The sequence below is a fragment of the Taudactylus pleione genome, unplaced genomic scaffold (genome assembly GCF_031769625.1).
Source record: "Taudactylus pleione unplaced genomic scaffold, aTauple2 ptg000515l, whole genome shotgun sequence".
Taxonomy (NCBI): domain Eukaryota; kingdom Metazoa; phylum Chordata; class Amphibia; order Anura; family Myobatrachidae; genus Taudactylus; species Taudactylus pleione.
Window position 1 is genome coordinate 2,662,501 of NW_028284917.1, and position 12,750 is coordinate 2,675,250.

At 43.9% G+C, this 12,750-nt stretch overlaps 1 protein-coding gene across 13 annotated transcripts in view; it reads right to left on the bottom strand.

Moving 5' to 3' along the window:
* The window catches only part of SOX6 (SRY-box transcription factor 6), a 448,338-nt gene that overhangs the window by 198,282 nt on the left and 237,306 nt on the right, over window positions 1–12,750 (bottom strand). For all 13 annotated transcript variants that reach the window (XM_088450327.1, XM_088450324.1, XM_088450321.1 and 10 more), the window contains one exon: window positions 1,438–1,527. In XM_088450327.1, coding sequence (XP_088306453.1) covers window positions 1,438–1,527 — 90 coding nt within the window. The remainder of the gene's footprint in view (window positions 1–1,437; window positions 1,528–12,750) is intronic.

Sequence of the window (12,750 nt, forward strand, 5' to 3'; positions counted from 1 at the left end):
ACAGGTATATTCTTGAGCAAAACCTGTTTCACTCTGCCTGTGATATGAGACTGGGACGGAGGTTCACCTTCCAGCAGGACAATGACCCGAAGCATACTGCTAAAGTAACACTGGAGTAGTTTAAGGGGAAACACTGAAATGTGTTGGAATGGCCTAGTCACAGCCTAGATCTCCATCCAACTGAGAATCTGTGGTCAGACTTGAAGATCGCTGTTCACAAGCAGAAACCATCCAACATGAAGGAGCTGGAGCAGTTTTGCCCTGAGGAATGGGCAAAAATCCCAGGGGTAAGATGTGGCAAGCTCATAGAGACTTATCCAAAGCAACTTGCAGCTGTAATTGCTGCAAAAGGTGACTCGACAAAATACTGACTTTAGGGGGGTGAATAGTTATACACGCTGAACTTTTCTGCTATGTTGTTTGATTCACAATATAAAAAAACACACAGTTGTAGGCATGTTCTGTGAATGAAATGAAGCACACCTTCACACAATCCATTCTAATTCCAGCTTGTGAGACAACAAAACATGAGAAATGCAAAGGGGGTGAATACTTTTGCAAGGCACTATAAAATATATATATATATATATATATATATATATATATATATATATATATATATATATATATATATATATATATATTATAGTCAGGTGCATAAATATTGGGACATGGACAGATACAGAAACCGTTGCGATTCCTACACCGTTCACCTGATTTGGATGTAATTACCCTCAAATTAAATCTGAAAGTCTGCAGTTAAAGCACATCTTGTTTGTTTCATTTCCAAGCCATTGTGGTGGTGAATAGAGGCCAAAATATAAAAATTCTGTCAATGTCCCAATATTTATGCACCTGACTATATATTATATTATATATACATACATACATACATACATACATACATACATACATACATACAGACAGGGTTGAGATACCGACACCTGTTGGTCGGTATCCTAATCCTCCCCCTCTCCTACCCTCCCCCCTTAGTGCCCAACCCTAACCCCGCTACTTACCTTCAGAATGCCGGCGCCGGCATTCTGAGCGCTGCAATCCCCGTTGCGGTCGGTATTATGACCGCATCCCATACACACTACATATCTATATAGATATAGATATAGATATATATATATATATATATATATACACACACACAGACACACCCATTAAATTTCTAAGTACATAGGCCATATACCACCAGGTTAATTCCCTCTGCCCCCGTCAGCATGGTGATGACCTTTCCTTCCTCCAGCTACAGTCACATCACATACTGGGAGACCAGTAATAAAACGGCTGCTTTCTCCTATTTGTACCATTAACATTTCTGACATTATATAAAGACTTTTCCATTAAGACTCTCGATAGGAATGTAAGATGTTACACGTTGTATAACATATAAAAACACATGGCACAAGGTTACAGACCCTCCTTTACCTTTAATTTCTCCCAGAAGATCACTGGTGTTGAGCCGTTCCATTTTTTCTTTCCAGTCCTTAGAAAGTAGCTTCTCCATACACGTAGAGTCTGGTGAGATAGAACAAGAACGCCTGTATTATTATTAGCTACTGAATAGTGAATGAGGCTTATTATGTATGAGGAAACCGAGAAGCGCAGACTGAATAGATATTCTTATTCCTAATTTATATTTACACATCCATATGAAAGGACACCTGATATACATACTAGCAAATATTAAGGGCTTTACAATTGCTAACTTTATTACAGACAATAAATAATTAAAACTTTATAAATGGGCCCTAGTCAGAAATGTTTCAAAGAAAATAAGATTATTACTCATCTAATTATGGAATTATTATTACAGAGCAGTAGCACACATTGTCAACCTCACAGCAGTCCCACAGTAGACCTGTAATTTACATAATACATTAGTTATTTCCTATAGAGGTGCGTCTGACCCCACAATATTCTTAGATCAGTGTGACAGGAACCTGACAACGCTACTCTGTGCTGCTGGGGATCCTGCTCCTTCCACTATATAACTCTCAGTCTGTGGCTTCCTGCTGCCTCTATTCCCCTCCTTACATCATGTCACTGCTCCTGGCACACCCAGCCCTGTTCTCGCTAACATATCACTCATCTCCTGATATACTCGGTGCTGCTGGGGACCCTGCTCCTCCCACTATATACCTCTCAGTCTGTGACTTCCTGCTGCCTCCATTCCCCTCCTCACATCATGTCACTGCTCCGTCACATGCAACGCTGCCCTCACTGACACATCACTCATCTCCTGATATACTCTGTGCTACTGGGGGACCCTGCTCCTACCACTATATAACGCTCAGTATGTGGCTTCTTGCTGCCTCCATTCCCCTCCTCACATCATGTCGCTGCTCCGTCACATGCTGCCCTGTCCTCACTAACACATCACTCATCTCCTGATATACTCTGTGCTGCTGGGGACCCTGCTCCTACCACTATATAACTCTCAGTCTGTGGCTTCCTGCTGCCTCCATTCCCCTCCTCACATCATGTCACTGCCCCTGTCACATGCAGCCCTGTCCTAATTGACACATCACTCATCTCCTTATACACTCTGTACTGCTGTGAACATTCCATTTGACTAAAATAATAATCACAGAAATGCAGCAGATGCCAACTGAACCCAAATCATGTCTGTCCTCTTACATCATGCCTGAAAGAGATAATGGACCAGTAGGTACAGATCCCTCCATACGTATTCTCAGAGAACTGATGTATGTACAAGTAATAAGTACAGTACAACTTAATCAGCGAAATTCAACATAATATGAAACAAATATAATATAATATAATAGGGAGAGACAATGTTTAGTGATTAACATCTGTGCGATTTGCAGACTCCGACCCAGCACCCAGATTGCCATAACAATGTGAAACCGGAGAGGTCTGCAAAAGGCTACACAACATTATTATAGAAGAGGTTCCCATGTTCCTATCGCTCACAAAGTGTAACTCAGAGAAGTATTAGACGGAGTTATACCGTGTTACACCGACCCCATCAGTCCCTACGAGAGAGAGTACAATTACGGGGAGGGGGGTTTGACACACGAGCTGCAGTCAGTGCTCATTATCCTCAGTGTAGCTCCCTCCATCTATAACTCCTGGGGTATGTAAGAGCCCCAGGTAATCTCCTGCAATCACCAAGCATTAGGTCATGTCTACGATGGGCCTGAACAGGCAAGGTCACACCAGTCACACATATGCTCCATTTACCGTCTCTACATCTGACTCCTATTTAGCGACGGTGCCGTAGAAAGTGTTTGGAATCGGTGCAAAGTCCAGAACACAGAAAATGTCATCCAGGATATGAAGAAAAGGTGATGCAATAAGAATCACTGCGTAGGCCAGGGTTGTCCGACCGGAAGCCAATGGTTCCTTTCATAGTTTTCAGAGCTTTGTAAAACTTCAGAAGATTTTTCAGTGATATAATTTTATTTCAAAGGGCTCGATCCAATTAGAAGTGATTTACTAGAGACGAGAGTAAGTACGGCTGCGCGCAAAAATGTGCAAGTCCGGGCTGAGATTGGGACGCAACGGGGGTGAATAGTACGCTGTTACAACTGCCCCTTCGCTATTAGTTGGCTCCAGCACATAGGGTATTCCAATGGCCGCAGTGATTATAAGATATTAAATATAATCATACACACATACACATTATATATATATATATATATATATATATATACACACACACACACATATATACATATATACAGTCGAATTTTCCTACCACGTTCATATTTTTCCCGCCAAGAATCGGGTCTCAGAAAGAGGCAAAACATCATCTTTCCTGGACAAACATCTTCCATAGACTTTTGTCCAGGAAAGATTATATTTGTCCATGAAAGATGACGTTTTGCCTCTTTCTGAGAGCCGAATTTTGGCGGGAAAAATCCGGACCCGTCAGGAAAATTTTAACCTATCCGAGCCTGCACATCCCTATTATATATATATATATATATATATATATATATATATATATACATACATACACACAGTATATATATATATTAATATTATATATAATTCAATTGCGCTTTACAATTAGGAACAGATTAGCAATAAAACAAGGCTGGGTGACAGACAGAGAGGTAAGAGGGCCCTGCTCGCTAACTTACACTGTATAGGGAAGTAGGCATTGATGCACAAGGATAGGTGCTAGATATTGCACATTGGTCTAACCAGATGATTGCAGAAGCTCTTGGTGGACAGTAAGATTCAGACATACAGGAATGATGGCCTGGGGTCAGGAGGATGTGAAAGTGAATAAAGAGGAAATATGTAGCGTATTGAGTGTACTGTATAGTGGGGATGTAGTTGGGTAGGATAGCTTATGGAGGTTATGTGGGTGGTTCTGGAATTTAATCAGCTTGCCTGAAGAGGTGAGTTTTCAGGGAACGCTTGAAGGTTTGGAGACTAGAGGAAAGTCTTATTGTGTGTGGGAGAGCATTGTAAAGAGTGAGTGCAACCTGAAATAAGTCCTGTAACAGTGAATGGGAGCAGGTGATGCGTGTGGATGAGAGACGCAGATCTTGTGCAGAGTGAAGGGGTCAAGCTGGGAGATATTTTGAGATAAGGAGATGTATGTTGGTGTGGTTTGCTTTACGTGTAAGTAAATATGTATAAATATAAGCAAACACATATACATACATACATACATGAGAAAGGATCACAACTGATCAGAAATGCTTCTATTGCAAATTAAAATCTACTATGTTTGTTGCAATTCCTATGACTGCCACTTTTTTTATTCGGATTATAATGCTTCTTCATTCTGGCACCTGGATTTTTTTACATTGTTTGTGGTGAGTGCCCATTTTTTTGAAACACACACATACACCTGTATATATCTACTGTACCTACTTTATCTAGTAGAGAGGAGATGTTACTTTTGATATAGCTTAAGCTTGAGAAAGGACCAAACTGAGGCAGAATTATTCTAAAATAAAGATTTTGATTTATTAATCGATATCAAGATTGGAGTCTCCTTTTTACCTATTTATGTCACACACGAGATGCGTTTAATATACCGACACCCGAGATACCGATCAGCGTCGGAGGACCGGCCACGGAATCCTGACATGGCTGGAAATGGCGACGCCGGAATCTCGACAACCGACATCCCGAACGTAAGTATAGCGGAGCCGGGTAGGTGTTAGGGGGGGTAGGGTTAGGATTAAGCGCCCTGGGGGGACTTAGGCTGCGGAAGGGGGCAGTTAGGGTCTAGATAGGGGGGTTTAGGCAACAACAGGGGGAGGTAAGCGTTAGGCAGTAAGGGGGGGGAGGGTTAGGCACTAAGGGGGGAGGATTAGGTTTATGCACTTACCGGGAGATTTAGGGTGCGGGGTGGGGAGGGTTAGTATTAGGATACATGCAAAGAGGGTTAGGGGGTAAATAGGACAGGTGAACACTACTTACCGTCCCCCTGTCGGGATTGTCCTCATCGGGATGCCGCTGACTGTATAGTGACAGCCGGCATCACAAGTGTGGGGATATCATTCCCATTTCCATGCACACGCCTACATAATACTGTGAGCATGTATTATGAGAAATAAGCAGCATTTCTGGCCTGCCGCCGGGTTCTTATATTACAGACACTGGCAATGTTCCCTTAGGAGGAGAAAATCATCTGCATGTGACATTAACATGTAAAATCTGTGATAATTCCGGATACTAAATAATTAGGGTACAAATATACCTTTTCTATCCAAGCCACTAACCCGATGATCAGTGAGTCACAGCGGTGGACCGTAGCAGAGGATAACTTATAAAAGATGAGCTATTAAATGTATCTACATTTTCCACCAGCAAAAGGCCCTCTAATTACATCAGCACAAACAAGTGCAGGTCAGCAGTAATTATATCACCATCTGAGCAATGCAAACAATTATTATTCGCCAAACATGGACTTAAAAAAAAAAGCAGAAACAGATTTGAGATTTAAACAAGGTCATACAAGAAAAAGTTGATTAATATAATGAAATAAACCGATTTGAAGCTTTCAACTAGGCCAGCTGCAGAAAACTGTGTATTTAAAGTATTTAAATAAGACAAATGTCACGCAGCTCTAATGAACACAAGGAAATATCTGTGAGCTACTGCAACTAATTATGACCTTGAAGACACTAAATGGGATTTTTCTTAATTAAATCAATGACTGTAGTTCACATTCTCCATGCGCACAATATTCACGGCATATCAATGTGCAAAACTTTACTCTGGCGTTGAAAGACGAAGTCCCTTCTGCGTTACAATAATCAGGTGCACATTTTGCGGTCCGTGATTTGCACCGTTCCCAGGGCGTTAATGGTGCACCAGTGATTTCCTGTGCGTTATTCCGCCAGGCTGATTGCTGCTTTCAGATTCCCAGGCCGTATTTGCTACCACAGAATCACTAAGTAGGTTTTAATTGCATTTACATTTGCACAAGTTTTACTAGAAAGACAACACAGCTTGAAAATGTTTTTGGGTAATATTTCAGCAGAAAAGGCAATTTATTTAGTAATTATATCTTTCAGTAAGCGGAGAGAAATTAAGAAGCTGTAAGTTGCGGCAGAGGGGGGATCAAAATACTTGTTATGCAATAAAAACAAAGAATCTAATTTTAACAATTAGGAGGCATATATTACTTTTATAGGCTTTGGCCTGATAACAGCAGTCTTAATCTAACCACCAATTACCGATACAATATAACAATTTGTCCTGTAGAGGGATATCATCATCTAATGAGACGGAGGCGGCTCTCTCCTATTAAAACAATTTAGTCCTCTAGTCACAAATAAAATATTGGCTTTAGGCAACAACACTTAAAAAAAAAAAAAACCTAAAAAAAAAAAAAAATCTATCTTAGAATATCTACATACGCTGTCAAAGTTGACGACACTCTTTGAGAGATGACGGCAACAATAAAAGTAACCTCAATTTATCTATAGAAAGCAATTATAACTTACATTTTATTTTAGATGATTATGTTGCTATATGAATTTGAAAATGTATAGTAAAAATGATATTTTAAATTGACTTTTTTATTAAATTTTTTTAAACTATAGATTTATACTGTTAGATTAACTCTGTAAAGTTCCACTTTTAGGTATAAATAGCAACTAAACATATGCTAGAAAACAAATACATAAAGAAATGATCTAATACTAATATCAATATGTGCCTGGAAAAACTATATCTGAAACGGGAGGAATATTTTGCAGGTATCTAGAGAAGTCACTAATAATCTGCAGAAGATATCACAATGTATCTGTCAGAGGGTATATGGAACAGAGTAATGTTCTGCAAATCTTTAAAGGTCAGTTACTTATACCCCTTTTACACCAGAGCTAAAACCCGGGTTATTGCAGGGTTAACCTGGGTTACTTCTGGGTGTAAAAGGGGACAGGGTTGGATTCCCGGGTCAATCGCAAATCCTGAGATTGAAAATAAACTTAATCCCAGGATACCCAGGATTGGCCTGGTTTAAAAATAAAAAAATGCCCCCAGCCCCCACAGTGATTTACCGGCGGGGCCTTCGGCTGCAGGGTTTCGGCGTCGGGATCTGTGTCCTGTAGAATGGTGAGTGGGTGGTCCAGCCAGGGGGGGAAGGGTGCGCAGTGCCAGCCGGGGGGGAAGGGCGAGCCGGGCAGCGTCTGAGCACTCTGATGGAGGTGCTCAGTGCTGCCAAACTGGGATCGGGATTGGAGGCTTCCAATCCAGGAATTCAATTCCGACCATTTTTGGCCTCCCTAGTCAGGCGGTAGATTATTATCCGCCTTTATTTACACTGTAAGGCGCTGTGGACCCCTTGTGGTGCCATATAAATAAACAGAAACAGTATGAACAAAATAAAAAAGTGACTTACAGTACAAAACATAGAAGAACATGCACAAGGTTTATAAACATTGCTGCTGCAGCAAGTCATAATACCCAAAAAAGCAGCGGGGCGGCCAAACCCAAAGGCTTGGTGCTGTTGTCGGCAGAGGGGAGGAGATGATGGCATAAATGAGGGAAGGACAGAAGGGAAAAGGGCCCTGCTTGTGAGAACTGAAGATGGATCTGTCCAAAAAGTTCTGCAGATCTCTAAAGATACAGAGAAGGCTCTTTTTTAGTTTATGTTGGCTAACAGTACAGGATTACCATATCAAACTTTTCTGTGCGGATCTCTCGCTTTTTCTTCTTATACAGATCTCTAAAGAGGTCAGTAATGTAATAATCTGCAGAAGGTATCCCTATGTACAGTATATGTCAGGGGGTAGATGGAACAGAGCAATGTTCTGCAGATCCCTTAGAGAAGTCAGTAATGTAATAATCTGCAGAATGTACCCCTATGTATATGTCAGGGGGTAGATGGAAAAGAGCAATGTGCTGCAGATCTCTAGAAAGGTTGAAAAAGTTTCTACGTTAAAAGTGAAAGTGATGAACTGCAGGCCTGTATATGAAATAAAGTGTTATTTCCCACAGTGAGGCTGATAATTGATTCAACCTTGGAGTGAGAGGCTGTCAGGTCTCCTCTAGGAGTCGGAGCATGGAATGGAGGATGTGGAGGGTTCCTATCCGCCATATGAACATAAATCTACTTATGCTACAGACAGGTCATCTACAAAAGCCGAGGTCAGGAGGAGAGGACCCAGCACCTGAGCGCTGGCGTGCTATTGTAGGGCCGGGCGCTGAAGATAATTAAGATTTGTACACAGAGCATTCAATCAGCGGAGGAATGATCGGAATCCTGCTGGAGAGCCTGATAAGAGAACCTGGGCAGATAATCACCCACATTCCTACCCTAATACAGCCCAGCTGCCCCCAGACCTGTGCAGCGCACTACATTGTCCTCTACTCATACATCAGCGGGAATCGGCCCATTGTTGTGCTCACTTTTGTAGCTGTGGATCACAACTATCTTAAAAACACAGAGGACGTGTGCTTTTTAATAAGAAAACTAAGAGCAGCGTAAAAATAATAGATCTGAAATAAAGGCGGCAATTCCACAAAGAAATGAACGAACATATTGGAGTCGCTTCAATTAGGTGCGAGTTAGGTCCTGCGAGACGTTCTCAGAGGAGACTCGAACCGAGAATCACGTTTTTTGAGCGCACCCCCCCATAGCAGGTGAAAAGGTAGGGAAATATGCTAAAGGTAAAAATGTCAGGAGACAGCGCAGAACCTCTGCTACACCCCTCCCAATGAATAATCACACACTAAGTTTAAATAGCATAATTCGGTCAATAAAGACATGTCAGTTTTCAGGTGAATTTCTCTAAAAGGCTGAATAGTAGGTTAAATGATGGGGGACAGGTATGTGGAGGTGTAAATGATGGGGGACAGGTATGTGGAGGTGTAAATGATGTGGGGACAGGTATGTGGAGGTGTAAATGATGGGGGACAGGTATGTGGAGGTGTAAATGATGTGGGGACAGGTATGTGGAGGTGTAAATGATGGGGGACAGGTATGTGAAGGTGTAAATGATGGGCGACAGGTATGTGGAGGTGTAAATGATGGGGGACAGGTATGTGGAGGTGTAAATGATGGGGGACAGGTATGTGGAGGTGTAAATGTTGTGGGACAGCTATGTGGAGGTGTAAATGATGGGGGACAGGTATGTGGAGGTGTAAATGATGGGGGACAGGTATGTGAAGGTGTAAATGATGGGCGACAGGTATGTGGAGGTGTAAATGATGGGGGACAGGTATGTGGAGGTGTAAATGATGTGGGGACAGGTATGTGGAGGTGTAAATGATGGGGAACAGGTATGTGGAGGTGTAAATGATGTGGGGACAGGTATGTGGAGGTGTAAATGATGGGGGACAGGTATGTGGAGGTGTAAATGATGTGGGGACAGGTACCTGGAGGTGTAAATGATGGGGGACAGGTATGTGAAGGTGTAAATGATGGGCGACAGGTATGTGGAGGTGTAAATGATGGGGGACAGGTATGTGGAGGTGTAAATGATGGGGGACAGGTACGTGGAGGTGTAAATGATGATGGACAGGTACCTGGAGGTGTAAATGTTGTGGGACAGCTATGTGGAGGTGTAAATGATGGGGGACAGGTATGTGGAGGTGTAAATGATGGGGGACAGGTATGTGGAGGTGTAAATGATGGGGGACAGGTATGTGGAGGTGTAAATGATGTGGGGCTGGTATGTGGAGGTGTAAATGATGGGGGACAGGTATGTGGAGGTGTAAATGATGGGGGACAGGTATGTGGAGGTGTAAATGATGGGGGACAGGTATGCAGAGGTGTAAATGATGTGGGGACAGGTACCTGGAGGTGTAAATGATGGGGGACAGGTACGTGGAGGTGTAAATGATGGGGGACAGGTATGTGGAGGTGTAAATGATGGGGGACAGGTACCTGGAGGTGTAAATGATGGGGGACAGGTATGTGAAGGTGTAAATGATGGGCGACAGGTATGTGGAGGTGTAAATGATGGGGGACAGGTATGCAGAGGTGTAAATGATGGGGGACAGGTATGTGGAGGTGTAAATGATGTGGGACAGGTACGTGGAGGTGTAAATGATGATGGACAGGTACCTGGAGGTGTAAATGTTGTGGGACAGCTATGTGGAGGTGTAAATGATGGGGGACAGGTATGTGGAGTTGTAAATGATGGGGGACAGGTATGTGGAGGTGTAAATGATGGGGGACAGGTATGTGGAGGTGTAAATGATGTGGGGCTGGTATGTGGAGGTGTAAATGATGGGGGACAGGTATGTGGAGGTGTAAATGATGGGGGACAGGTATGTGGAGGTGTAAATGATGGGGGACAGGTATGCAGAGGTGTAAATGATGTGGGGACAGGTACCTGGAGGTGTAAATGATGGGGGACAGGTACGTGGAGGTGTAAATGATGGGGAACAGGTATGTGGAGGTGTAAATGATGATGGACAGGTACCTGGAGGTGTAAATGATGGGGGACAGGTATGCGGAGGTGTAAATGATGAGGGACAGGTATGCGGAGGTGTAAATGATGGGGGACAGGTATGTGAAGGTGTAAATGATGGGGGACAGGTATGTGGAAGTGTAAATGATGGGGGACAGGTATGCGGAGGTGTAAATGATGAGGGACAGGTATGCGGAGGCGTAAATGATGGGGGACAGGTATGTGGAGGTGTAAATGATGATGGACAGGTATGTGGAGGTGTAAATGATGTGGGACAGGTATGTAGAGGTGTTGTATTGATGGGAGAGGGGTTTAGAACTCGCAGATGGGAGCTAAAAATATGAGATATGGTAAGAACTTACCCTTGTTATCTCTATTTCTACGAAGTCCATAGGGTTCCACAGGATACCTTGGGGTATAGGTGTGACGTCAGTCGCAGGGCACCAAAGAGTTAAGCTTTCAGCCTCCCAGGATGCACTAGGTCCCCCTCCTATACCCCGCCCCCGGGCCAAGGCACCTCAGTTAGTTACCAAGCCATAGGCCGGAGGAGGAGAAGGAAGAGAGAGAACAAAGATCTGGACACATACAAGAATCACATTCTCACCAGAGGGAGACGGAAAACCGGTGACCAGAGCAAAGCCCATCTGCAGCACAGGTGCGACAGGGCGGGAGTCCTGTGGAACCCTATGGACTTCGTAGAAATAGAGATAACAAGGGTAAGTTCTTACCATATCTCATATTTTCTACTTCAGGGTCCATAGGGTATCCACAGGATACCTTGGGGATGTCCCAAAGCAGTATCCTTTAAGGGTGGGGACGCTCCTGTGCAGAAAGGAGAATCCGCCGCCCGAAGGAAGCATCCTGAGAGGCGAAGGTGTCAAACCTGTAATACCTCACGAAGGTATGGACAGAAGACCACGTAGCAGCCTTGCAGATCTGAACTGCCGAGGCACCACGTCGAGCTGCCCACGAAGGACCCACAGACCTAGTGGAATGAGCCTTCAGAGAAAGAGGGACCGGTAGGCCTTCATGAAGATAAGCTTCAGAAATAGCCATACGGATCCAGGCTGCCAAAGTTTGCTTTGAAGCAGGCCAACCCTTTTTACGGAAGCCAAAGAGGACAAACAAAGCGTCCGACTTCCTAAACGAAGAAGTGCGGTCAACATAAGTCCTTAAGGCCCGCACAACATCCAAAGAGGCCTCACCCACGGAAAGACCCGGTGAGTTAAAGGCCGGAACAACTATTTCCTCGTTAATATGAAACTGGGAAATAACTTTGGGAAGAAACTCGGGCCGAGTGCGGAGCACTGCCCTGTTCCCATAAAAAACCAAGAAAGGGGGTCTACAAGAAAGAGCCCCTAACTCAGAAACACGTCTGGCCGAAGCAATGGCCAGAAGGAAAACAGTCTTAGCTGTTAGCCATTTAAGATCCACTGAGCCCAGTGGTTCAAACGGCGGTCCTTGGAGAGCCCTCAGGACCACAGCCAAATCCCAAGGCGCCACAGGTGGAACAAAGGGCGGCTGAATGCGGAGAACACCCTGCATAAAGGTGCGCACATCCGGGATTGTAGCAATCCTACGGTGAAACCAGACAGATAGGGCCGAAACCTGTACCTTCAAAGAAGCAAGGCGAAGCCCATGATCTAGTCCCGCTTGCAGGAAGGCGAGAATCCGAGACAGACGAAACTCCCGCGGTGCATAACCTCTCGGTCGACACCACTGGAAGAACGTATGCCACACGCGATGGTATATCCTCGCGGAAGACGGTTTCCGAGCTCGTAACATGGTACGCACCACAGAGCTGGAAAACCCCCGGGACCTCAGCATGGCCGTCTCAACAGCCACGCCGTCAAAGACAGCCGAGTCAGGTCCGGGTGAA